Source organism: Phalacrocorax aristotelis, chromosome 15 (assembly GCF_949628215.1).
Source record: "Phalacrocorax aristotelis chromosome 15, bGulAri2.1, whole genome shotgun sequence".
In the NCBI taxonomy this organism is placed as follows: Eukaryota; Metazoa; Chordata; class Aves; order Suliformes; family Phalacrocoracidae; genus Phalacrocorax; species Phalacrocorax aristotelis.
In genome coordinates, this window is record NC_134290.1 from 8669224 (window position 1) to 8696841 (window position 27618).

General features: G+C 38.7%; 1 protein-coding gene across 5 annotated transcripts in view; it reads left to right on the top strand.

Annotated features, from left to right (window-relative positions):
* The first annotated feature begins 4649 nt into the window (after window positions 1–4649).
* HECTD4 (HECT domain E3 ubiquitin protein ligase 4) overlaps window positions 4650–27618 on the top strand; it is a 77725-nt gene continuing 54756 nt past the window's right edge. For all 5 annotated transcript variants that reach the window (XM_075110038.1, XM_075110040.1, XM_075110039.1 and 2 more), the window contains exons 1-9: window positions 4650–4985; window positions 16610–17127; window positions 19694–19783; window positions 20120–20250; window positions 22555–22663; window positions 23290–23428; window positions 24392–24562; window positions 25847–26039; window positions 27385–27546. In XM_075110038.1, coding sequence (XP_074966139.1) covers window positions 4812–4985; window positions 16610–17127; window positions 19694–19783; window positions 20120–20250; window positions 22555–22663; window positions 23290–23428; window positions 24392–24562; window positions 25847–26039; window positions 27385–27546 — 1687 coding nt within the window. In that variant the 5' untranslated portion in view covers window positions 4650–4811. The remainder of the gene's footprint in view (window positions 4986–16609; window positions 17128–19693; window positions 19784–20119; window positions 20251–22554; window positions 22664–23289; window positions 23429–24391; window positions 24563–25846; window positions 26040–27384; window positions 27547–27618) is intronic.

Sequence of the window (27618 nt, forward strand, 5' to 3'; positions counted from 1 at the left end):
CTCTGTGCCTACAAAAGCTGAAAAAAAAGGAAAGGCTTAAATAACAGTAATACAAGTCCAATTAAGCATTGGGAAACTCCTTAACTATAATGACAATTCAACAATGGAAGAGATTACAGGTGGGGCCTCCATCACTCTAGATGGGACAAGTATGTGTCACCAGTAGTGTACCTACAGCTTGGGTCACAGCACCAGGTTAGGCTGTCTCTAAGAAAACATTCCAGCATTTTCATTATGATTCTATAATTTACATTTGTTTCATGTCCAATTTAACTAAGGCTATGTTTGCGAGCCAGGTGATTCATACTTATGTTTCCTGTAATAAAATTGTCCTTATTCATTTTAATAAAAATCTCATTTTACTTGTTCTTCCTCAAGCCTACCTTGCTATCAGTCAGAGCCTTCTTCAGAGATTATTGCTAATATATCAAAATAAAAAAAAAATTAATATTTTTCCTTTGCAATTAAAATACATTTCTGAAGTTTGAAATTATTTTATTTCACTGCCTAGTTTGTTCTTTCTCCCCTGTCAAATACTGATTTTTTTTCCACTTCAGTCCTTTCTAAGTTTTGCTTGGAGAGAAATGAAGAAACTGTATTTTTTAATCACAGTTAGTGTGCCAAGAAATGCCAGTATTCCTTGCATAGTGGCCTTATTAATGATGGCATTCGGGCTCTCTAAATAACATGTACTAGGCAGAGGAGCCAGGATTAAGGGTATGGAAATCTGGTTTTTGCAGACCACATAAAAATAGCAACTATTTCTTCTGTTTCACACATTTCTTAGTGCCACTATGGTCATTAAAACTGAAACTGCCATTTCTAAATTAACAGAAAGATGTACAGCAAGGCCTTAGAATGAAAAGAATTTCCACCATATGTTATAGCTGGTAATATAAAATTAAACTGGAAGGCAAGACAGTGTTCCTTTAAATTCCATTACATAATAGGCAAATGATCAATTTGAAGCATGAATAGTGAATTTCTGTTTTCAGCTCGCAGGACTTAATTTTTGCCCATAGACCAGGCGCATCTTCTGCTAAATGTCAGTACCCCTGATGCACAGGGAAGCTCAGGGCATTTTCGGCTGCAGGACGCAGGACGCGGCCGCCAGAGGCAGACCGACCACAGCCACAGCAGCGATGCCCAGCTGTAGACAGCTGACCCATCTGCTCAAAAACAATTAAAGCAAAAGAATGGTTTTCTCTACAAGCCTATTTACAAGTTAAGAGTTTTATTTCTTCAGCTTGACGATTTATGTCACAAAGTTATTCTAGCCTGTTTTTTAAGTCACACCATCACCCATAATGTAGTACACGACTTCTTTGTAGTTATTGCAGCACACCTCTGAATGCTACATGGAAGTTACAGTGGCTGACATTTTCTGGTGACATGCAGAACAAAAATAATATTAGTTTTTCATTATATTATACAACATCTTCTGCAGCAGACACCAGAAAAACCGCATTATATTTGCTGAATTCATTACAGGATCAGGCCTTAATATTGAAAATTTCTTGCAGAAAGCTATGTCAGCATTCCGTGCTATATAAGCTTATAGACTGTACAACATCCTGTTAATTCCTGAATATAGGGCACCGAAAAGAATTTAGTAACACTTTTTTTTTTAACATTTACTAGTAATTATTTTATTTACCTGTGCTGAGGCAGGACAGGAAACATTTCTCAGTTTTATGGCATTAGGTTAAATCAATAACTGATTTTTAACTTTGACTTGCCAAATCAATACAATTCAGAAGAACTCCAAATAAGCAAATAAATAACTATGAAATGGTAAACATCCCCTGTGCTTAGCTTGGGATGTTTTCACACAAATACCACTAAAAGGGATTTCTAAAACATCTGCACGATCTCCAATTCACAGTTAAGTGGCCTGCTTTTCACTCAGGGGCATCTCAAGTTACTTACCACATGAAAACACATGTATCAGAATGCTCGCTGTGAGAAACTGTTTGCCAACCCCCAGCCAAATGACAAAGCACAGCCTCTGGCCAGTATGTAATTTAGCCATACACCTCTTTCCATGCTTAGCTGGGTATGAACGCATCCAGAGTTACACACACCTCTCTTCTAGCTCTGAGTCAGCTCCTTATTAAAATGTAAGGCCTTGGTTTGTGTTTGAAAGCAATTAGCAGATTGAATTGACAGCTATATCAAACCCGCATTCCCTACCTGGGAGCTACTGTGACAACCATATTCCTGTGGGATAAAGCAGTCCAGAAGGCCCTGGAAAGAGCACATGAGAGCTGGAGACAAAGAATTTTCAGCCTGGGGGTTACCCAGCCTATGAAACAGTCCTTTGGAGAACAACAGATACATCCAAAACTCGGCCATCTCTAGAAAACAGTGCAAAGTGTTTCTGTTGACAAGCCTCCCTAGCATGAGTGTTGTTTGTGAAGTGAACAACCCATTTTACTCCCAGCTTTGCTATTTGTATTGATTTTGTGGAAGATATTCACCTAGTACCACGACAGTACTACAAAATCTAAAGACAGAATTTTTTTCAGTGTTTCTCCCACTAAAATGTATACACGCTTTGTGTTTCTCTTCCTCTGTTCCTATTTCATGTGAATGAATGAAAACAATGTAAAACTCCTACTCTGGTAACAAAACAATAACACCAGTCACTATCTTGCAATGAAATATTGTGACTAATCTAACCTCAGCAGCTTTCCCATTCCTCCAAGGAGACCTTGTGAGCACAGCTTATCTCAACTGCCAGAACTCAGCTGCCACGTCCCACCTGCCATAAAATCTTCAAATTTCAGCGTTCTCTCTCTTCTGAGCGCTAGTGGGGCTCCTGTGGGAGGATCAGGGCAGATTCGGTATCTATGAATATGTCCATCTGCAGCCGTTGTTCTCTGTGTCATGTCTTGACCAAAAATAACAGATGCCCATGAACGGTCGCTCCCTCACGAAAAACTTTGATACCAACTCTCCCATACTCTCCCTGTTCAAAAATAAGACTCCCTAGTGCAGAGGAAAATAATACCTATTTCTATAATAAAACCAAGCCTGGAGACTCTTCTGTTCTCAAGTAAGTGAGTGGCAGTGATATCCTACCAAATATAGTGTACTGAGCTATCTCACAGGTCTGTAACCAGCTACTCATGTGAACTTACCTGACCCTATGTTGTCTGAACAGGCTGCAAAGACAAACTGTGTGAATGCTCATGCTGCTGAAATAGTGATACGAAGACACTTTGTGTGAGTTGTACGTTGAGTGGTGGTCTATTACATCAAAAAGACACTTTTCCCCAATCAGATTTAATAGGACATGAAGCACTAGTGGTAGATCTCATTTTACTTGTTTTACTACAGCTTTGAATAGGCTTTTCCTCCAGTACCACAGCACATCTGTTATAATGCACTAATGTATTAAATAATTTAATCTGATCAAACAGGTAAATAAATCTGTAGCGCTCTGTCTCTATTCAGTTGTGCGCAGTCACTGTTTCATGAAAAGCAGCCACTTGCAATGGGAATCCCCACAGTAATTATACACTAAAAATATTTGACATTTATCATCATGCTTTTCTCATTAACATGAGTTATCTCACAAGTACGTACTTTGCTGAACAGTCAGGTACAGCTGCCTGTGACACTTTGAGCCTCTCTGAACAGGCGTGGGTGAAGGTCAGAGGCAATGGAGTGTGAATTTAGACTATGGAAAATGGGGAAGGTTACACAATGGTGCCCAAAAGAGAGAGACTGAGAGAGAGAGACGGGTCACTTTTATTTTGGATCTCCTTTTTCTCACACGTACTGTGGTGCTGTGAACATTTTGCTTTGCAGCCTCTGGCATCCTCATTACATAGATAAACCTGGAGGTATGGATTTGAAGGGACGTACCTGCTTGCTCACGAGTCCTTAGGGAAAAGGCTCCCAGAGAGGTGGCAGGATCCCTTCAAGGAGGTGACAGAGAGGCAGAAGGGCGGTCGTTCTGGAAGGAGAGGGTGGCAGACAAAAAAGGGGTGACCAGAGGTGCCAGGAGGGAGAAACTACTCTATGGGGAACGTGAAGCACGAAGAGCCATCCGTCCTTAAGGGAAAAGGGTAGTTTCAGAAGGGCCCTGACTACCCAAGAAGGTGAGGCTGAAGAGGGACGCTCTGAGGGGAACGGCCTCCCCTGGGGATAAGGCGCCGAGGGAGCAGCTCACGGGCGAGGGGCTGAGGAAAAGGGCTTTTGGGTGAAGGGAGGTGAAGCGCTGAGGGGAGCGGCCATTGCGTGAGGGGCGAGGCGCTGAGGGGAGCGGCCCCGGGGGCGAGCGGAGGCGGAGCGGTGAGGGGGGCGCCCCCCGGTGCGGGGCGAGCCGGTGCTGGGCGACGCGCCAAGGGGGGCGGAAGTGCCGGGGGGCGTCGCCCGCGCCCGTGGGGCGGCACCGAGGGGCGCCGAGGGGGCGGGGCTCGGCGGGGGCGGGGCTCGGCGGGGGGCGGGGCCCCGCGGGGCTGGGAGGGGGTAGGGTGTATTGTTCCTCGCGCGGTGCATGCCGGGCCCGCCCCAGCGCCCCCCCCTCCCCCGCCCCCCCCAACATGGCGTCGCGCTGTCACCTGTGTGTGTGAGGAGGGAGCGGGACGTGGTGGCCGCGGGCGGGCACGGCGGCTCCCGGAGGTCCCCGTTCCGCCGACGCCGCGGTGGCAACGCGCCGCTCCTCGCTGCTTCCCACCGCGCTCCGGCTGTCCGGCACCCAGGCCGCTGGGGACACCCCTGCCCCCGCTCTGCCCCCGCCATGGGGGGGTAGCGGGATCCGCCTCGCCTCAGCCCAGCGGAGCCCCCCCGCCCTCCGCGCCATGGGGTCCCCGGCGGGCGCCTCGGCGGCGGCGGCGGCCACCGACTCGGCCCAGTGGCTGTCGGTGAAGGAGGAGACCATCTTCCTGCACGACGGGCTGATCCGGGTCACCGACCTGGCCGAGCTGCCCAGCGAGATCATCGGGGTGGCCGAGCCCGGCGACACCGAGCTGGAGGTGAGCGGGGCCCGCGGCCCCCCGGCTGAGGGGAGGGCCGGCGGCCGGGGCGAGGGGGTGGTGAGGAGGAGGAGAGGAGGGGGATGCCCTCGGGGCAGGGGGGACAGTTGGCAGCGGGGGCGTGAGGAGGAGGATGGGGGTGGGCGGAGGGAGAATGACTAGGGGAGGTTGGAGGGGCCGGGATGGAGAATGGTGGATGCGGATGCAGGGTGAAACATTTGGGGTGTGGAGCCAACTGGTACTGAGGCAGTCTACTTGTTTTAAGTCAAATCTAATTTATGTCAAATAACGACGAAAGTGGAGCTGGGCAGGAGGGTGGCGAGGCGCTAGTGAAGATGGAGGGTGAAGTACTGGTGCTACCTCCCCGTTTTGTATCAGTAGGGTTAGGAAATCTGAACCACGCTCGTGTGCTTCAAGGTGGCCTTTCGCTCGTTTATTTTTATTTATGGTTTTATGTCTTTTTGCAGTTACTTTTAGATGGTTTGTAATTAATCAGCCTTACAATAAGATGATTAGGGTGCTGGGGTGTCTGGGTGTTGCGCTTAGGCTGTTGACAGTGATCATTATTAAAGAGGCAGGAGGGCAGCTGAATTTGTCATCCCGGTTTTTTGCCTTCTCAAAACTGCTGGTGGTTTTGGCTGCAGACAGACGGTACAGCTGTTTTATCTTATGAGGAGATGGTGAAGGACTGAATGTCATGGACTGTAGGTTGCATCTATTTTGTAGACTGAATTTTTTTTTTTTCCCCCTGTGTGCCTCCCTTCTCGTCTTTCACCCCGCCCTCTTCTCTAGCAATGTGGCTTGCAATGACACAGGGTCTTTGTCAGAGGAGCTGAGTGGTGTGAGCTGAGAGGGGATGGTTCAGCAGGAGCTTTATCTGTGTGCTATGTTAGGTCACAAGCGTTTAGGCCGCAAAACCCTTTAGTGAGGCTTTGGCTGCTATCTGGGGTGTTGCTAAGAAGAACCCAGGAGCCAGGCTTGCAATTCTGACATCGTTGTTCACCTTGTGACATGAAGTCTTTATGGTGTTTATGCAAACTTCCCACAGCCTTATCTAAGGAAAGATATTTTTTGCTGAACGTGCATTTTCTTTTCTGTGTGATGTGACGATGGGGATTGGGATGGTAACGGTAGCTGCTCCCTTGAAATGGATGTTGGCAAATATCACATGTACAGGAAAAGAGAGAGAGAGACTTTTAAGGTGGATGACTTTTGCCTATAAACGTGGAATGATTCTCCCTTGTGATCAGAGTCCACTCTGGCATTCAATACAGCTTGTATTCAAGAAAATATTTCGATTCCATTACATAGTTCTGGAAGCAGCATTGGGTCTAATAACTGTGTTAGAAAAATACATGATCCCACAGCATTATTTGTGTTCTATCATAATAAAGGAGGATATCCTTTACAAACCAAACCAAAACCCAAACTAAACCTTGTTTTTAAGATCTTGCAAGCTAGACCAGAAGTATTTTCCAGCATGAAACTTGACACACAGCTTCTTTTGACACATGCTTTAGCTCTGGAGAATTTTTTGTTTGTGCTAGGAATGTTTATGAAACTATAGTTGTTTGGGGGAGATAAGGTTGGAATTAGTGTTACTGTGACACTTTTATAATGAGTGTTTACACAATCAAGTGCCACTGATTCAGATAATTTTTCCTGTTCCAGAGACTTTTTTGTTTTTGTTGCCATGTTTGCAGTATGAAACTTTAAAATAAATAAATAAATAAATAAGACTTTTTGCTGTGGTACTTATTTTGATCTGTAGTCTTAAGTTGCAGAATATTAAAGCATTTTATTTCCTTCCACTGAAAGAATTGATGACCACAAGTGACTTATTTTTCAGATCTTGTTTGTAAAATGGATTATAGTTTTTGGTATTGAGGGGGGAGGGTTAAAAATAGTGACGTTTCAAGTGGCGTAAATGTAAATTATTTAGCTCATAACTTTTCTCTGCCTTTTTTTAATGTTGTTTTTTTACACAAAGTGCTACCTTGGTAAACTGGAATGGCTTTGAGGAGCCATTTTGTGGAAATAGGTGCACGCATCTTATTGAAGTGTGACCATGCAATCAACTAATACAGCGAATAGCTCATTTGCACTGTTTCTACTACGTACAGTGTAATAAATATGTTTGAAAATGGTCCAGATAGAAATCTCTTGGGATTGGACAAGGGTAGGAGATGCTGCAGCTGCTGCTTTAATTACTAAACTTCTTTAATACACTACTTATGCTTCATCAATGGTGGTCAGAACCCTGACTGAATTTCTGATATGACTTGCTTAATTAAAAAAACCCCAAAACATAGTATACTTAAGTAGATATTTTTGGGAGGGAAGTATCACTCTGGTCTGTTTTGCTTAAATATCCCTTTAAAGAGCTTATTGGTGAGTAATGTCAGTGTATTTGGATGTGTTTCCTTTGTCCTTCTGGTCAAAGGTTTTGCCTATTTATAAAAGGAGAAGCAGGGGGAAAAATGTTATGGTACTGGTATGGATTCCTGTAAAACTTATACACTCATATAAGTATATAAAAAATAAGTAAATGTATTTTTTTCCCTTACAAAAGTGTTAACATTCTCTTTCTTATGAAGGTAACTTCTAGGATTATCTCTAGGTTTAAAGAGTGTGGAGGGTTTTGTTTTGTTTTTATTTTCTTATGTGATTTAAATGATGTCTGCCAACTTCTTAGACTGTCTAGCAGCATATTTACAAAGAATATGTATTACTGAAAAGGAAGGGGGCACTTTTTTAAAATTTTATTTGATAGAACTTTGTAATGATGTGCATATAAAAGCTGCTCCTGGTATGGGTTTCCTAATAAAATCCTCTAGTCAAAAGATACCTAGATTAGTTAGCAATTATGCAAGCCTTTGCACCCTTGTTTTAAAGCCTTTGATACAGAGAAATGACTTTCAAAGTGCAAAGTCTTCAGCTTCTTGGAGACAGCCTTATGTGACTAACAACTGAAGATGTTGCCATGACATTTTGTCCGGTCTCTGCCCTGGATGTCAGTGCCTGCACAGGAGGGACAGCTTAATGGAAAATGAGCTGTTCTTTAATGTGCCAGGATGGAAACTGCAGCACTTCCAGAATCCTCCCAGTCAAACATCTTGCACAGAGGCAATAACCCCTGGGAGTGGGGCAAGAGGTATGTCTGAAGGTAGAGGTCCTTTAAACCATGGAGTTTTAATCTGCCAGTACGCCAGAGTCAATGTGAGATTTATGAGAGTGCCAGCAACATAAATTGATGTGTTAATCCTTGGTAACTTAATAAGAAGGACACTACTGAATAGTGGTTGGTCACATAGACTACACCGTAGCCATCTGATGGCAAAAAAGCATTCATATGTGTCTAGGCAGTTTAGTTTGGTTGACATATGTTACTGGTACAATCCCTCCATCTGAGGAGGCCTTCTTTCTGATCTTCAAACTTGTGGCCGGTATTTTAATTATTTTAAAATTTGCAGTATCGGCAATTTTTGAGTTAACTAGTGATAGGCTTAGTTATTGTTTTTTTTTTTCCACAAGGAAATAAGTGGGAAGAAAGACAAATCTTCAGTATATAGTCCCAGTAGAAAGTAGAACAACCTTATGTGTCACTCCACTTAACTCTGTTTTACATAACAGCCTAGCAGAGATAATAGTCATTGGGATATCTGCTCTTGCTGCTCTGCTGCATAGCCTGGGAAAGTTCTAAATACCTGATCTTTATTATTTTTTCTTTAATATATTTTAACACGAAGCTAGAAGTGTAGCACCTACCTCATTAGCTGTCTGGATCGTGTACAGATCTGCCCTTGGCTGATGATTTGACTCCTGTCAAGCTCTGTTGTTGCAGGACAGAGTATGAGACTGAAAGGTATCTGCTAAACTTGAAGCTTTCACCCGTTTTCCTCAGGGAGTAGAAGAAACATTTTGTCACTTTTCCCTGATTGCTGAAGGAGAGAGTAGTTCTCTGTAATTATCTAGGTCAGTGCTTCCCAAATCTTTCTGGTTGTGACCTTACTTCCATCTACAAGCTTCACCTCTGTCAAGATGAAAATCTCTAATGCCAGCATAAACAATTGACTTTTTACTAAGTGGATGACCCCTGTTGGGGTTATGACCTCTAGCTTGGGAACTGCTGATCCAGGCATGTATGTCAGGCTTCTAACTTTTCTAGTCCTGCCTTTTGCATCCCCTTCCATTTCAAATACTCCAATATTTCTTTTTGAGAGTGTTTATAGCTTTCAGAGTAACACCAGATGAAGCTAGTTCTTGAAGTTAATTCTGCACAGGAAGATAACCTTACAAACGTGAGCCTTGGCTGTTACTTTTGCACAGGAGTTGAAGACATTCTTTCAAGCATCATTGTAAGTCTCTCACTTGCCTTTTGAGAGGAGTCTGAAATCTTGATTGCTTTCCTTTTAAGCTCACTTTCATTAGATAATTGTAAACCACCAATATTGTGTGATTTAGTCCCCAGAAGAGTTGCTGCTGTTATTGTCAGTTGTCATAAAATGACCTTTTTGAGTTTATTGAACTTCTCCAATATAGACTATCATGCCTCTTAGCTTTTTATTTTTGAAGTCATGTTTTAGTTTTCCTGGTACAGGAGTATTAGAAAATTTCTTCTAAAGGTTGATTTTGCAAATGTGTTTCCTAAACATAGTTTTTATTACCAGTTGGAGCTAATTAGTTCAGTGATCTGCACTCTTAAGATGTTCAAATGACAAAGATTTATCTTTACCTTTCTCTGACATTTTAATCTTTTACTTAAATAAGAGCCAATGAAATCGTTTATAAACAAATGAACAAATAAAGAAACAACACTTTATTTTATAGCATTTTTGTGTTTGTGTTTACAGCTTGGTGTCCTCTGTAATTCATCTCGTATCAAGCTTATTTGGTAAATCTCTACAGTTACAAAAAAATTGTTTGGTATAACATTGTGTGTGCAGTAAAAAGGTCCTGGTTTCTTAGTGCTTATTTTTGAGCAAGTAATTAGGTTTCTAATGCTTTCACAAGGGAAAAGAGTTCATGTTTTCAGCTGAGTTGTTAAAAAGCTGTGCTGCTATATACAGGATTATGAATCAGTAGAGGCTTTGAACAAGGTGATATGGTTAAAATTTCTTGGAGCAGAAAAAATCAGAAAAATTTGAAACTTGTAGTTTTCAACTGCAACACTAAAAGCATAATGTAAAGTATGCAGCAGCTGCTAAGAACCTACAAAATTTCAATATCTAAAACATCAAGATGAAAATGTTTGCGCATACTTATGTATTTTACAAACACACAGGTGTATCAAACAAAAGCCTTATTGAGGGTTTAGAAAAAATGTTTTAAAAGAAATCAAGGCAGTGTTTGCACTAAGACAGCTTCCTACTGTGTGTCTTCAGAAATTGCCCTAAGCAGAAATGCTATTACCCAGCAGAGCAACAGAAAGTGGAAGACTAGGACTATGTATACAATGTTGCTTATGGGAGCCATTTAAATTTTGATGTGTATTTAAATTTTCAGGGTACCTTTAAAACTGTCAATTCTGGTATTTCTCTTATAGAGTAATCTATATATTTTGTAATTCGGTCTTTTTTACATCACTTTATTCGTATTTCTAGAGACAAAAGAACCAAGTAAACAAGTGGTGGTCCCTGTATGTTAACTCTGTGGTACAAGAAGAATGACCTTATAGCTGTAACGTGGTGTTGAAAGCAACGTAGTTAATTTTTTTTCACGCTGCTATTAAAGATACCTTATGATTCTGCGGTGGTTTCTGTTTTTCCGTATGGTTTGTTCCTCCCATGAGATGGGAATAATACTTGTTTAATACTCGGGGGGTATTACAGATCTAATTGATATTGGTAAATGTACCACCATCTTCAAGAAGTTGTTATGTTTATGCGTGATGTTCAGCCAATTTAATTATTTAGAGAAAGAATGAAATGCTATTTTGGAGATTTAAAGGCTTTCACCTGTAATATGTAACTTTAGGGAAAAATACATCTTTGGAGAGTTTCATAACTCACTGATTCCCTACCTGGTAGAATTAAAACTGATCAATGAAACCAGCCAATTAAGACAGAGACTGTTGTTTAGGCTAGTATGCTGGGAGAGATATTGCAAGAAGTCCTTGTTCACATCTGTCATTGGCCATGCATTTTCTTTCTTTTTCTTTCTGCGTCTTTCTATTCTACCTGCTGTTCCACACCAGGGAGCTGGTCTAAACCAAAAATGTAGCTTAAAAAATAAACAAACCAACCCAAACCACACATCCCACCCCCCCCCAAAAATAACCCAACCAACCAAAAAACCCCAAACCCCACAGGCACTACTGTCAGCACCAGGGAGGGAATGAGGGTGCAGGAATTTTAGCCAGAGGAGAAAGCTGCTTTTTAGTGATAGCTCACTTTTTATGACCACATTAAGTAAATTTAAACCTCAGGCTCTTTGTGTAGATTAGTGTGTCTTAATTGTAGTACGTCTGGTATTTACTATTAGTAGAGAAACACTTTACCCTAATAATAGTGAATGCCAGTGACTACCTTCTGGAGCAGTATAGGCAAAATATTGTTCAATGGGAAGAAATATATGGTTAAGGTCATGTAGTAGGATGAAACAGGACAAAAACTGGATACAGCAGGAAAGATGACATCCTCCCCATAGCTGATCTAAAACTAGATACCTTTTGTGCCTCTCCATGTTGAAGATGATGTCAATGACCAATTAGAGCGATTGAACTGTGGATCAACCATTTTCTAATTAAAATATTTATTAAAATTGATTTAAATTATTAAACAAAGAACTAATATTTAAGGTCAAGATACTGCAAAATTAAAATAGTGACAAACTGCTTACTAACACAGTTTTTAATTATATGTAACTTCAGGCTGTTAAGTGTGAGACTTCAAAACTTTTCGAAGGTAGTCTTTGCTAACTAGAAGCAGGCAAAGTTGAAAAACAGGCAATGATCACAGTCACAGTGTATGAACTGTAATTTCAAAGTGACAGAAGAGTAGGTTTCTCATTTTCAAAAAGTGCCAATGTGATGTTTACTTTACTTACAAAATCAGATATAGAAAAAAAAAATCTTAAAAAGTGATGTTTTATTTCTTCCCCTAATTGTAGTGTCTCAGTTTCACTAGAACTTATGCTAGAATTACTTGGTTACATTAGAATTACACTTTTTGCACTGACATTGCCCTTTTTTTTTTTGCTGTTCATTAGAAGCTACTCTTCTTTACATTTTTATTATATTTTTTCTTAATGGTATTGAGTGTTCCTAAGGAAAATATTAATACGTCTTATCTAAAAGCAGAAAATGGACTATTTTATCACTACCAATATATGTAAGGTAGACAGACTTTAATTTTTCTCTCAATTCTCTTTATATTTGTCTTTATAAAATGACTCTGTTATTTTAACCGCTACTGAACATCTTAGCTTTTTCATGTCCTTGTTTTCATAGTATATTAATTTGCATGATTTTTGTAGCTTGGCTAGTTATCTTCTGCTAATTCTGAATATAATCTGTATGTTGTTTAGTATTCTTCATTTAAGCATATGTTTGTGTTTTTAGCTTCATGGTGTTACTGTTAAGCTGCTATTTCTGTTAGAGATTGTATTTTGAGATGTAAGTAGATACTTAGGTAACTTATTTTATTGCAAAGCAATGTGGTTGTTGCATCCTTTTCAGCCTCTTAGATTCTGTTGAAGCCTCGTTAGCCAGAAATTATTGGTGCTGTGAAGTGATTGATTATTTACTGGTTCAGGTGACTGCTTGTGATGTGTGGCTTTCGGTTGTCTGCTGTTGAGATCTCCCCAAGTGTTGTGTAGGTAAATATCGAGCCACGGTGCTCAAATACCACTAGCAAAAGGATGCTGAAAACCTGTCCTAAAGCAGAGCTCAAATTAAAGTGTAAATACTGAGGCATCAAGCAGGCAGGGGAGAAGGAATTTTACCTCTTGCTGAATGAGGAACAGTTGTTCAATGCAATATTGGAGAGGACAGCTTGAGTAACAGACATGTGCATCTGCGGGGAAATGAATCTGTGCTTATTTTAACAAAGAGAATGGTCAGATCTTCTGGATAAGAAGAGAATAAGCTCACTTGGGGGAGAAGGATTAAATTTTGCTGGGGGATTTTCAAAGGGAGATTTGGCAAAGTACACCAGCTTTTACAGCATGAAGAAACCCTCTTTAGTGGGTGCAGCCTCGGGCAAAAGGTGTTCAAATGGCAGCCTCTGACAGCCACGTGCCAGGGAGGTCTGCAGTAAATCAACTGAGTAAAGGATGGGGAAGACCTTTATGATTCAATCTTAGTGCAAGTCATTTTAGCATAGATTTTCTATTTCCTTTCTTCACCTATGTCTTTTATAAACACTGGTAGTTGTATTGTCTGTTTCAGACTTTGTGAATAAATGTGGTGGGTTTTTTTCTTGCACTTTATTTTAACTTGCTTTGACTTCAGATAGCTTCTGGATAACAAGCTTTGCCTGAAGATGTGAGAAACCTGTAGTCAGTGTGCTGAGGAAACCTTGGCAAGGGCTGTGTTTCTGTATGAAGTCTTTAGACTCTCCAAAGGGAAGCAGTATATGTAGTGTGGACCAAGTCAAGTTCTGTCATTAACGTTAGGTTAGGGAGAGGTGTGTTTTGCTAACCAGTGAGAACCAGAATGGTTCCCTGGTGTGCAGCAAGATCTTAGGAGCGTGTCCGAACCCTGAAAGCTCCCAAGTTGTTTGTCACAGACAGTCACTGTAAAATTTGGCCTTGAAGCTCCTTTTTGGAGGTAGCTCTGAGTATTTACCTCTAGTCAGTAAAATGTCTTTTGAGAAAAACAAAATTGAACAAAAAAGACTCCTGTATAGTAGATGACTGTACACCTTTCTCCAAATATCCTGTTGTTTTCTGGAAGTGCAAATACCTACTCAGACCTTCAGATGATGTTGAATGGTTAAGTTTTTTCACTGGTTCCATAAACAGTGTATGAAAACTAGATGATGTAAATGGCTTTATTTCCAAAAATTTGTAAGTCTCTTTTTGGAACTGTCTTCTAAATCTGTTGAATCTAGTATACTTCATATATCATTAACCCAAATTAGTGCATATTTCCTGTACAAAAGTCAAAGGCAAAACACTCCTAACAATTCCAGACAGACTATGCTATGCTTATAAAGCAAATTACAAACTGTGAGATCAGTGAGAAGATAAAACTTCAGTAGGGAAAGGCTTTTCATCAGCGTATCTGCAAATATTTGACACTGACTTCTGTCTTGATTTACACAGGACAGTCTCAGGGATGTACAGCAATATCAAAGACAAAAAAAATCCATCTTCCTGCTAAACTGTGGAACCCGAGGAACAAGAGCGTGTAACACGGTGTGACTAGTTATCTTAAGTGTACCTTCAGTTGGACCCTAATGAGTCACAAAATTTGCAAGGTTGAATTATATCCAAAACGTGGATCTTTCTGCAACAAATTGGTTTCAGTTTTGTTGGTGAGAACCCACCAAATATTGGTAGCTTGAAGTAAACTGAAAAAACATTCATCAATTGCAGTTGGAATTCAGTCTTCGGTTGCATTTGCATTTTGGCTGAAATAAAGCAATTTTCATGTGTTTGAATATTTAAACCTTCTGCTTGTTATTGCACAGTGGCTACACACTTGGCTCAAAGTTCACATGAGGTTGTACAAAGTTTATGAATTAACATAGTGGTATAATTTAGGTGGGCACAACTCTGAAATATTATCTGGCATGGATTGCAGGGTTCTACTATGTTTATGGGAAGGGGAGAAGACTATAGGCAGCTTCCCCCCCGCCCCAGAAGTATAATCTAAAATGGAAAACAAACTAAGCCTACCACAACTTGTCTTTTTGGTGTCTCTTTTATTAGCATAGCCAAGGACCATAGACCTATTTTCTTCAGCATTTAACTCTCAAGATGAAAACATTAATTCATTTTTTTCCTCCATTTCTGTTAGATTAGTTGATGATCCATCACATATTTGGTTTAGTTCAAGAAACCCAAAAGCAAACTGGCTTAGAAAGTGTTTGCATCTACAACAGGAAACAATTAAACTTATTTTTGAGACAATAGAACACACAAATTGACATGAGGTAGTTATACATTTAAAATGTGGTTTAGGGATTAATATTCTTAATCTCTCTGAAGAAATTAATTAAAAGAGGTTCATTAGTTTTAAGAAGCTCAGTACTAACATCTGTACAAGTGTAATTATTATGTAAATGACTTTAAAGTGAACTTTTCATGACTCTAATGTGTTTTACTGAAAAGCTATTTCATTGACTTTAGTAAGGGTGTTTGTTGAAATGACAGATGTGATTTGTCCTGAAGCGTTTTATCAAGCTGTTCAAAATTCTACAATTAGACATAAACATCTATTTCATATTCTGTATGACTATTGCCTACAATTAAAAAAAACAAAAACAAACATAACCCCCTCCCCCCAAAAAAACCCACAACAACAACAAAAACAGCCCAAATATCCCTGTATGAAATCACCTATTGTATCTCTCAATCTCTCACATTCCTTTTTTTTTTTTAATTATTGTTTTTAAATGAGGGAAGGGCAGCATAAAGATGGGCCAAAGAGAGTGTGCTTGGTAGTGGATGAGATGAAGCAGTGTGGTATGCCGGCAGAAGCCTTTTGGACACTGGATCCAAAGTATCAGAAAATGTTTGGCTCATTGTTTTCCTTGAGGTTGCCATAGCTTAAGTGCCTTTGCTGATCTCAACTGTTGTTATATGCTGTAGGAGAAAAGATGCCTGTAAATTACTTAAAATCCTGAGTTGGTTCAAGTGCCGGGCTGGGTACTAACCCATAAATATGTTTCTTTCTGTCACAGTTTACTTGTTTTCTGTTGTTCCAGCTTTGTCTCCAGTTTTACTTAGAAGTGCTAAAAATGCCTCTTTCTTCTGACTGAAATGATGATTATGAGACTTTTAGGTTTTTAAACTATGGCAGCAATTGGTAATATTTTGCAAAATGTGTAGCTCACTGCAATATGATAAAATTGAGGAGGAGAGAAAAAAAAACAGGAGGGAGAGCGTGTAACAGAACTCTTGGTTCATTTTAGAGAACCGGTTAGTTTGAAAAGCTCTAAAACTAGAACATATACATTCTTATTACAAAGTATTGTTGACCTATTAGTTTCCACAGAAGGGCTCTAAACTCAGCCCCTGGGGACCCTCCACCCCCTCAGTCCTTTTGAAGTTCTTAGCAAAATCTCCTCGATTACAAAAAAAAAAATGCTCCAGGGGAGGCAAGTCTTTATTTTCAAAGATACTGTTTCATATGTATTTTTCTTTACAATCTATATTATAGTTGTCTTAGCACCACAATTGAAAGTTTAAAAATCTCTGTCAGCAATCCCCAAGCCCAGCCTTCAGTGACTATGCTGACTCAAGAATAACAGACTCCATACCACTTGCATGCTCTTTGGCCTCCAACTTTTATTCATGCCCAGAAATTAAAAAAAAAAAACAACAAACCCAACCCGTCCCACAATCTGTTGTAGAGGACAGCTGATCTAGAAATCATGCTACTGGCATGTACTATTTTTTTTTCCCCTTAAGAAAAAGAAAACCTATATAAGTACCAACTTTTTTCCTCCTTTCAGATACTCACATTTGAGACCAAGAATCCAACGGAGCTGGCTGAGCGCTTACGATCTGTGTGTGGAAACCAGAGCAATGCTTATGCTCGACTGCTGGAGTACCGACTAAATGCTCTGCGTGGACTCTGGAATGCCCAGCGCCAGCTAGCCTTGGAGGAGCAGCATGACCGGGAGAGCTCGGGGGATGAAGAAGCACTGGCCTTGCTCAAGCGTCAAGGCTTGTTGCAGCAGCCTGAACAGGCACCATTTACTTCACGAATGGGGCTTCTATTGGTCTTTCCCCTCATTCAGTCTCAAAGTAGAACAGACCCTTCTCTCTGTAACATAACTGCTGAGGTGCTATTGAATTGCCTTCGAGACTGCCAGCCTTTGAGTTTGACTAAGGAACCAGCTGACTGTCTCAATGGGATAGAGTCTCTGCTGTGCTCCTGGCTGGAAGACACTTCTGCTTCAGGCCAACAGATTCCATACAAGCAAAAAGAAAATGCTGCTGCCGCCCTAGTTGCCTTGGCTTGTGCAAGGTAAGGAAACTGTACTGAAATGACATGTTGTGGCTGGTAGTGGTAGTAAGACTTTATATTTAAATGTAAGAATCAAAAATGATGTGACCATGTTGTTGATACTAATTTCTGGTTTACACTAGTCTTTTTTGTTCTAACATTTCAATATTGGTTTGGAAAGGGTGAAACTGATAAGTTATGTGTTTATTTTTTTGCATATGTTTAGCATATGTAAAAACAGAAGGATCTAGGTTAGAAATGCCTTTTGTGCATATTGCTGCTTTTACTGCAGTGATCTGTTTTAGGAATGTTTCCAAATGTTTTTATCATGGAAGAAATTTGTCTACTTTTCCCTTTGTACTGCCCCTTGAATCCTGTAGTTCGTGCATCTTCATTTGGAAGGGTGGAAGTTACTGCCAAGTTTCAGGGCAATTCGTTTCAGATTTCAGTGTCACCTGTGAAACATCTGGAGGTTGGTTTTTTTTCATTTTGTTGCCAGTGAAGAATTCAACCAGTGTATGTTGAAGTACCCCGCACTATGCATGGGTTTAGCGCAGCATCAGGTGATTGAGGATGAAGTGGCCATAATAAAAACTCTAATACATCTAAAACATCTCATAAAAACTTACCATTTTTAGCAGCTTTTCTTGGGCTTGGGTAGAGGGGGAGGAGTGTACAAAACTTGGCTTCTGCAAAGCCATATGAACGTGGGTCTAAAGTCACTAGTAGCCTTTTGTAAGCCTTGTTTGTAATGTTTCTCGAATTGCAGCCTTGTCTGTCAAGTTTTAACACTGATTTAAGATGTTGAAGTTCTCAGGAGATGTCATGATTTGTTTTAGAAAAGGGTTTATTCAAATGAAAACCGCTTAATTTCTAGTGTACTTGTTCTAATGAAGTCAATGAGAAATCTATTCTATGTGGCAAACTCTTCTGCACTGACAACTGCCTTATCTAAAAAGCAATGTGCTTGAACATAGCTCAGATAAATTGGATTTGATAAACATGGTCTCATTTATTTTTTTTCCAGATGTCAATTTTTCAGGAAGTATGGGATGTTCTTTTGCAGCTGAATTTGTAAAAGAGCTACATTTCAAATACAACTTTTGAAATGAATGTTGATCTTATATTTTCTTTGCAAATCTGCCTTGCGTTACTTACAGAGTTGTAATATCCAGAGTGCTTTGTTCACCTATGAAAGCCTTGCATTTTGCCTTTAAATATGTAAGCCATGTTGGGGTACTATTAGAAAATGGTCTCAATAGTCTCAAAATGAGACTATTATTGAGATTCCTAGTTGCAGTATTGGGTGTTTCACATTACTAAGAATAAAAATCAGGGTAAATATTGCTTTAAATAATGCATTGAGATGCTTTGAAGTATTCAGTGTCAACTTCCTCTGAGCTGAGGTTTATCAGTGAAAGCATACAGCTGAAAATGACAGTGGGGAAAACAGGCTTTGGGGTGGGGACGAGGAAAGTTGAGGAGCTGAGACTGACCTCGTGTGACAGAAAGCAAAAGGCTATATTCAGCAGAGTGCATGGAAAGGATCTCTTCACTTGAACAGTCATGCTTCTGAAGAAATCAATTCAGAACTGACTACTATTACAGCTAAGGTGCTGTCAGGATTCTCATATTTAGCCAGACTATTACGCCCAGAAATAAAGCCACTGTGTCTTTCAGAAAATGACTTCTTCCTAATACCCTGACCTTTAAAACAGAAACTGGTAAAATATTTTTTTTAAAGACCTCTGATTCTCTTTATTTCTACAAAAGACAGGTGTTTTCCACTAGATTAACATATAGATTTCATAGGTTCTCAAAAAAAGGTGTTCAACTTATGAATGAACAAGAATTAGAAATAGTTACAAACTCCATATGTTTGTAAATACCACAATAAAATTTTAAAGGAACTCACTTTTAGGCAAGATTAGAAACAACTTCTACTTTGATTTAGTTTTGTTTTCAGAAGTATATAGTCCTATATACATTTAAATGTATCATTTCAGAAGGGGAAAAGCTTCCAAATCTGTGTTTGGAAGCAAAAGTAATCAGATTCTTGATAATAAACTAATTAGTCTGGTCTTTTCTATTTTAGTCAAGAAAGCCACCTCTAGCTATGTCTGCAACAGCTCTTACTAATACTTTGGCTTAGCCCCAGGAAGACCCGCAGATTGTATTTGAAGATCTAAATATGATTAATCAGCTACAAGAAATATTGGAAGTAGCTGTCTGTAATAGATGCAAGATTGAGGTATTTTACCATGTGCCTAGACTGCCTTTACTATTCATGACACAGCCCAAGGTTGCTGATCTCCCTACCTGTGTGGTGCTTCATCCTCCTCCAAAAATATAGCGTGAGTTAGACTGGCAGTTCACCAGCATTCTTCCTTTATGTTACCCTCTCATCCTCTTTTTACTTCCTCCATGAAGAAAAGAAATGCAAATTAGAAAAGAAGCTTGATGACATACCTTGGATATTCTGTCTTTATGGTACTGGGTATTATGTTCTACATAGATGCAGTTGTCTGTGTGCATTCAGTCTTGTTGCAATAGACATCTTTAATTCATGTTTTTCTTATCCTTTTAGAGGGTCGCTGAAAACCTTTGTTCATACAGTGCATCTATTGCAGAAACAGACTGATCTAGGATCGTTGCCTGTGGCTGATGTATTATACAGGTTTGTAGTGACTTTTTCAACTGTAGCACTTTTACATCAGCTCTGAAAATGTGTAAGTGCATTTACAGATAAATATCTTTAAATGTGATTAAAAGGCTTTAGAGTGATTGAAATTTAGTCAATTGCAGAAGGAAGACATTACAAAGTCAAATCTAAAAGGATCCACTAATTGTTTGTTGGATGTTAAGTTTTTATTTTTTTAATTAAATATTGATGATTCCTTTAAGTGACTTATGAACTCTGACAGAGAATAATTACTTAAAATATATCTTCATCTTAACTTTTGGTTTAGCTAGATTTTGCTGTCGTTGTTCTCATTTTATTTTCTGTTGAAAGGTTGTTGCTTTTGGAGGGAGGACCTGGATCACCCTCTTGTTTGCTTGGAGGAAAGCATATAGTATCTTGGGGTTTTGAAGACATGTTACCTGCACCTGATGCCAACAGTAGTTCCAGCAGTGAAAATAAAGGTGAATTATGTCATGACTGTCAATATTAGCAGGGGAGGACAAGGTGTTTTTTGTGGTGGTAATTGTTTAAAAAAGAATGTAAAGCTTTAGAGTTGGAAAGGATTTCTCCTTTTCTGTTGGAAGTAATGTAAAAGCAAGTACAGTACGTATCAAATAAGTGAAAGCTGAAGGGTTTAGAAAGGACCATCTGGAGAGAGAACTGGGCATCACAGGAGTGTCTTGAAGCCTGACATATAATGAGAGGGGGAGGGCAGCAACTGTCTGGACACTTAGTTGTCTTAGTCTGTACATTCAAAACTGAAGTTTTGAAAACACGGCCCTAATTTGTAGGAGTACTAAATTGTTTACATTGTTTGGCTTGTCATACCTATTCTCATTAAGTTAATCTAACTACATCTGTAAATTATTTGTTTGCTTTTTAAAAGTTGATTTGGGGACCATATAGAAAAAGTTATCCCTTTTAATATAAAAATTAAGAGCCTAAAGCTTAAGTCCAGTATGGTGTATAATTTTTTTTTACATACAAGATAATGGGGTTCAGAAGTGTTGCTTTTTAGTTGCTGAAGACCAGATGGACAATTTTAAATGTCAGTAATCAGGCTGTAGGAAACCATGAAAAGCGCTAGACACAGTGACCCTCCCTCACTTCAGTGGGACTTTTGCAGAGAGGTCAAACTGAGTTTGGATATTATCCACTTGATAGTCTTTCAGTAAGCATATTTTTTTTGTTGTTCTGTGCAGTATCACTGTATTCCACAGCGATCATTGGGAGAGCATGTTTATATCTAGAAGTACAAGTTCATTGCTTTTTTTCCCCCCTTTTCCTATTCTGGTCTTGTTTCTGTCCAATCTGTATGTTTTTTAATGCTTTCTCTCGTAGTTAATTCCCTGAATTAATTATCAGTTTTTACTGCTTTGTTTGCTTACTATTTTTCCACTAAACGAGAGAGTTCATGTTGCTTTAGAAATATTAGTTCAAGCTTTGACATCTCATTAAGTTTAATGCAAGCCATAGGAATTTACAAATCTGAGTTGTTGTTTTAGGCTATCTGCAAATTTAATGGAGACATCTATATTTTGAAGTGGTTTTCTTGCTATGAGAGTGACTAGAGGTTTGGGGGTTTTGTTGTGTTGGGTGGGGTTTTTTTTTTGTTTTGTTTTGTTTGTTTGTTTGTTTGTTTTTGTCCCCAGCTAACTGTTCAGATTCTGTGAACTTAAGTAGGTTGACCTGGACTGGTTTATTGACAACCCTGTTACAAGGTTTTGCCTTGCGTGTCCCATTTTGATTGTTAATAATTACTACTTTGTGAGTTACTATGTTTGAAATACATTCTGTCTTAATTCAGTGGTGTTCAGAGGTAGAAGGGTCTGCTTACTAGCTTTAAGAGAAGCACAGAGTTGTACCAGAAATTAGATCAAGGTTTGATATTGGATTATTCCTTTCCCACAAACAATAATGTTATACCAGCAGTTCTGACCAGAAAGGCTTGAATAGTCATAAGTATTGCTTGTATCTTATCTTGCTGCCAGTTCTGAACAGCGTTACCTGTTGCAAAAGCAGAAGGCAACAGTCTTCTGCTCCTCTGCGTCATTCTGAGGGCATTTAATAGCAAATACTGAAGTTGTTTTACATTTAAGTAAAGGAATTTTCCACTTGAAATTAATTTGGTTGAATGGTCCTGTGTTCCCAAGCATGGTTGGGTATGCTAGTCTAGCTCCTACTGTGTATATAGTTTGAATAGTGTGCAGAAAAGGTTACTGTGGGTTTTTTTGTGTGTGTGTTTTTTTTTTCCCAGAAGCTTGGACCATAATACACAAAGGCAGGTCTTTAATACTGAAATGAGAACACAATGCAGGAAAATGAAATTAATCAGAAATGGATGATGTACATTTGAATCATGAAAAAACAGCACTAATGTCATTTATTGTCTCAAAAGAGAAGCTGAGTGACTAGCACTTAATTCTTGCTAAGTTTATTTGGCAACACCCGGAGGTTTAAATAGCCCTAGTATTCGTGTCGGCGAGTTAGGCATAATCTGGGCACCTCTGTAAGGCTTGAAAGATATGTAAAGAAACTACTGTGAAAAGAACGGACTTTGACTATGTTTCAGTAGCTCTTAAAACACCAAATAGTAAATTCACTATTTAAAAAAATGGTTCTGACCTGTTGGTAATGACCTGTCATGAGCATCTGTTGGTTTTCAGTCACTGTGGTAGCTACCACAGAGCGTAACAACCATGGAGAATTTCCAGTTTTGTGTGTTACAGAGGAGGTCTCTGCTCTATTCTTTCTTCCTGATTCAGATGCAGACTTAGGACGCTGTCTTGCAGCAGATGGGCTCTATCTTTATACAACTAATTCAGTGGGCAGAGGAATAAGCAAATTAGGATCTGGATTACATGGTACTTTGCGGTAAGTGACAGTTGAATGTTTGCTATTCTGCAGAGCTGTTTAAAAAAAAAAGGGAAGTTATTGTTTCGGTAAACCACTTAGATGTTAGGTGTAACAAGACTAGAGCATATTAATGCGTTTTCATTAAATGCTATTTCAGTGTTCTGGTTTTCTCATCTGAAATTGTTCTTGAGTATGGCTTTTCTAGAACTGTAGAATAATTTAGCTTGGAAGGGACCTCTGGAGGCCATCTAGTCCAACCTCCTGCAAAGAGGTATACTAGCAGAATAGCTAGTATTTTAGATTTTTGTTTTTTAATGTATAGTATTCTTTGCTGAGAGGCATATACTATGGACTAGTTTTGTGACATTTTAATGTATGGTTCTACAATTGCTGAATTTAATTAGCAGAAAATATTTTTATGTCATTTATTGTATAAATGATTAGTACAGATGTGACTCACTGTACCTTCTTGCTTTCTTATTGCCAAGAGGTTTCTTATGCTTTTAAGTCTTACAACAGAAACTGCTGCCTTATGCTGACTTGAAGTTAAGTTCAGTCAAGGTTTAAGAATGTGGTTGTGAGTTTTTCTTAGAAAAAAAAAGCACAGAGGTTTAAAGAGTTTTAAAATACTGCTTTTTTGCCAGAGGTTTTGTGTACTGCCGTAATGAGGAGCTGGAGACTGGGTGGATTGCTTTTGGCAACAGCAAACTTCTTCATCGGCCTGTCTCTTTTGATAATAAGCCTCACTCCCTTTTCCAGGTTGTGGATCAGCATACCCTTCAGGTAAAAGGAACAGCTAGGATGTTCATTGCAGAGTTATGGTAGAGTAAGAGAACGTTCTTAATTAATCACAGTCACTTCTAGCTTTAATTAGTTTTGTCCTTGAGGTTTCTTCTTTTTGCTTTGAGAAACTGCCTTTTTATAAGCCCCTATTGAAAGCATTGCATGATAGAACTTGTAAGTTATGTTATAGATATTACTGTTTCTATGTGTTTGTAGGTGTGTATATATATATGCATGTGTATGTATACATATACATATACAGACTTACACTGTACTTGTATTATGACAGTATCATAAGAGCCAATGTGATGGTATTGTAAGCATATAGCATGGTCACATTATAAATCAATCAAACAATAGCAAAATGGACTTTGACTTAAACTGAAAACATAATCTTCCTAAACAGCTCATTATTCTTCTACTGTAACAAGATTCAGGTATTGTTTCTGACCTAATTGTGTTTTGTAGATAAACGGTTGTCATCCTTTGCCAAAATGGATAGCTTGTTTACTTTGGGTCTTTTCCTTGCTGTGGTTTTAAGGATGGATGTGCACACTTATGTCCAGTGTGTTTCCTGAAACTGAGAATGTTTGGATTCCTTTTTTTCTTCCAAAGTTTCCAGTAATGTTTCAGAGGAGTTGCAGAGAGTAGATAACTCTTTAGCATCTGTATTTTCCTTATGGTACTGTGGGTACGCTCTCAACCATTAGAGACATGAACCTTTTATTTTTAGATATGTTAAACGTTTAGATATATAAGCTGGTTTGTATGTGTTAGATCCATTTGGCAAACATTATAGAATAGCTCTTTAACAAATAAAATAACAGCACTATGATGTCCAATAATAAGCTTCTTTTGGACTAACTGCACTTGATCTCTATTTATTTATTTAAAAGTATGCTGTTAATACTTACAAGGACAAACTTCAAAATAAGAACTGTTAAGATGCTCTCTGTCTCATAGGTATGTCAAATAATCCCAATGCCAGTAAATCACTTCCCAGTTGGCAGTACTATGACTACCGTGCATCTTTCTTCAGATGGCACATATTTCTACTGGATTTGGTCTCCTGCAAGCCTCAATGAAAAAACACCAAAAGGCCACTCTGTCTTTATGGATATTTTCGAACTTATAGTAAGCAAATTATGTTGTTTTCTATTACTCTGCAGTTGGTAGCATGACTACTGCTTAACTAAATATCAGCCTTTTAAAATCAACATACTGATATCTGTAATCCGAATAGCTGTTTGTAATGTGTTTACGAAATAACTTTTAACTGAACAGAAGGTATATTGTTCCATTCTATCTTCAGAGGATGTACGACTATGATATTCTAGCAATATGAATTGTCTTGTAGCATAAAACATATTTTATTATAATTAGCAGTTAAGTTTTATGTGGGACACTAATTCAGTGTATTAGGATTTAAAGCACTGTTTACTGTGGATCTGCTTCATTGTGTTAAAAGCCAGTCGAGTCCCACAGTTGCAAATACAATTGTTTTGTCTACGCTGCATTTTGTAACCTAATATATTTTTTATGTTGTATGACAATCATTGGTTTTAGTGTAAAACCAAATACATTTCAAAATATTAAGTCTGGAGAAATGTATCAGTAGTTTGAACTCCCTTTTCTCTCAATGGCTTATGTATGTTTAAGTGTGTGTGTGTGTGTATATATACATATATGTGTATGCATTTGTATACATGTGCGTGCATATTTTAATTCACAGTGAAGCAGCTAGTCTAAAAACTTATTCATTTGTATAGCAGAGCTTACAGCAATTCCTAGACCTCTGGTATTGATAATTGAAATTGTACAAGGATTTAGCTTTGGAGTACTTGGGGCGCACTGTCTGTATGTCTGCTCAGCAGTTGCTGTACAACAGCTCTGCTTAGTGGGATGATGGAGCTACAATTGGTAGGCTATAGTAGGGCAACTTATGGAAAATACCTAATGGTGTAAATCAGATCTTATCTTCATTAAGAGATGCGATCTTCAATCAAATGTCCCCTGAAGATTATGGTCTAAGAAAATCACCACTTACACTTTTTGGCTGGCGAATGATTTAAAGGCCTCTGTTTACAAAACTTGCCAGTGAAACATCACTAAGAAAATACAGGAGGGTTCAATATTTTTAAGTAGAGTTTCATAAATAAACTGAAGATTCTTTAAGGTCTGTCCTTAAAGACAGACCAAAGAGAAGATAATTCTGTTCAACCACAAAGTTGCAAACAAAACAAATGCTCATCTGTCTAGCTTTTGTAATACTTTTTTTGCAAGAAATTCTGACAGCAGATTTTAAGTTTTAGATCCCTGCCTGATATATTGTATTGTTCAATTTTACTGTTCAGTTAAGGTGATCTGTCTCCTACAGATTTCAATATCTAAAAATATTTATTTTCTCCATTTTAATAGGTAGAAAATGGTGTATGTATAGCAAATCCTCTACAGGAACGAATTATATTAATGAGAAAAGAGGGTGAATCTGCAAAGAGTATAAATGAGATGCTTCTGAGTAGGCTGTCTAGGTATAGAGCCTCCCCATCGGCAACATTGGCTGCTCTCACTGGCTCTACAATCTCCAATACATTGAAAGAGGACCAAGCAGGTCAGAAAAGGTTTTACTGACTAAGTAATTTTTCATGGTTTGTTTCTTAACACATATAGTATTGGTTCTAGTAATTACAAACCTCTTAGGACATGTAAAAAAAACCAGGCTTTTTTTCTTTTTCCAAAATAAGTGTTTGAAATATATATGCAGTATTTGCTTAATGCTTGAATTACAAGTTCCTTTGCTAAATTAGGTATCGATTGTGAGGAAAGTGTAGGAATGAAAAACAGGAAGAATACTTGTAGCACCCTTTTTTCCCCATGTATTCAACTATAGGACTGGTTTATGCCACATTTGATCAAACTGATAATTGCATTTCTCTGCTGGCAGTTCAACTGGGCTTCTAATTGTTATGTAGAAATAGACTGCAGTTTAGAAAATGAAACTCTTGTTTCACAGGCAAGTTGAATATTATGAATTGGAGGTAATTTGGCTTTTTTGAGGTAATTTGCAAAATGTTTGGATATTTTTGGGGGGCTTGCGGAAACTACCCAAGTTAATTAGGGAATCCTGAATGAACAGTGTTGGTGGCTTTTAGGATAATCTGGAGCTTTATAGGATTGGTTTTAAGATTTTATTCCGTTTATCCTGAATTACTTCTCCCTTCATACATACATGAGGGTTTTATCTTCAATTTTAAACAATTAAAGGTATTTCCATAAAAATAAATCCTACAGGAAATAGATACGCTTACAGGGAAATTGGCAGAGAGTTGGCTTGAAGAGCTATTTTAAAGGCTGTGTTTTGTCAGTTAACAACTAGAGTGCTGCAGAAGAAGAGGAGTAAGTGGTTATTCTTGGCTAATTCTTTAGTCAGTGCTCAGAAAAGTGTTGATCAGCAATGGCAGGAGCTAAGTCGTTATGACTGTATACATTTCATATGGAGCAGGAGAACTTAAAATAGTAAATGCGTAGTGAATCTCAAATGATCTATGTTAAAGGATTATTTGGCTCTAAGATACTGCTTTCAATATGTTTATCACCATACAATTCTTAAAACAGTTTTGTTTATACTTAAATTTTAGGCTCCAAATTTTCCTGGTTAGGGAATTAGAGATTGCCTTTTTGTTTTTGTTTTTTTTTAATTATAATTTTAAAGTTGTTTTCTTTAGTTAAATAACCTATGAAACTCCTTGTATCCTTCTGGGGATTGATACTGAATGTGTGGGATTGAGGCCACCCCTATACACAACTTCTTAAATCAACTTTGAAATACTGCAGAATGTAGCTTAAATGAATTTTCATATTGATTTATATGAAGCCATAAATAGAAATCTGCCTTGTTTGCTGCCTGTTATGAAGAAATACATGTTTGTGTCATATTTTTCTGTTTAATATTTCAGCTGCAAACACTAGCTGTGGGCTGCCGCTGAAAATGTTACGGAAGACTCCGATATACACATGTGGAACGTACTTGGTGATGCTGGTTCCACCCCCAGGTGGATCAGGCAGTTCTGCAACACGCTCGCTCTTTGGAGGAACAAGTGCTTTGTCGTCTTTAAAAAGTTAGTCGTATACACTTGTGGTAGATTTTCAAATCCTTGGTTTTCTGAAATTCAATAAACTTCTCAGAAATT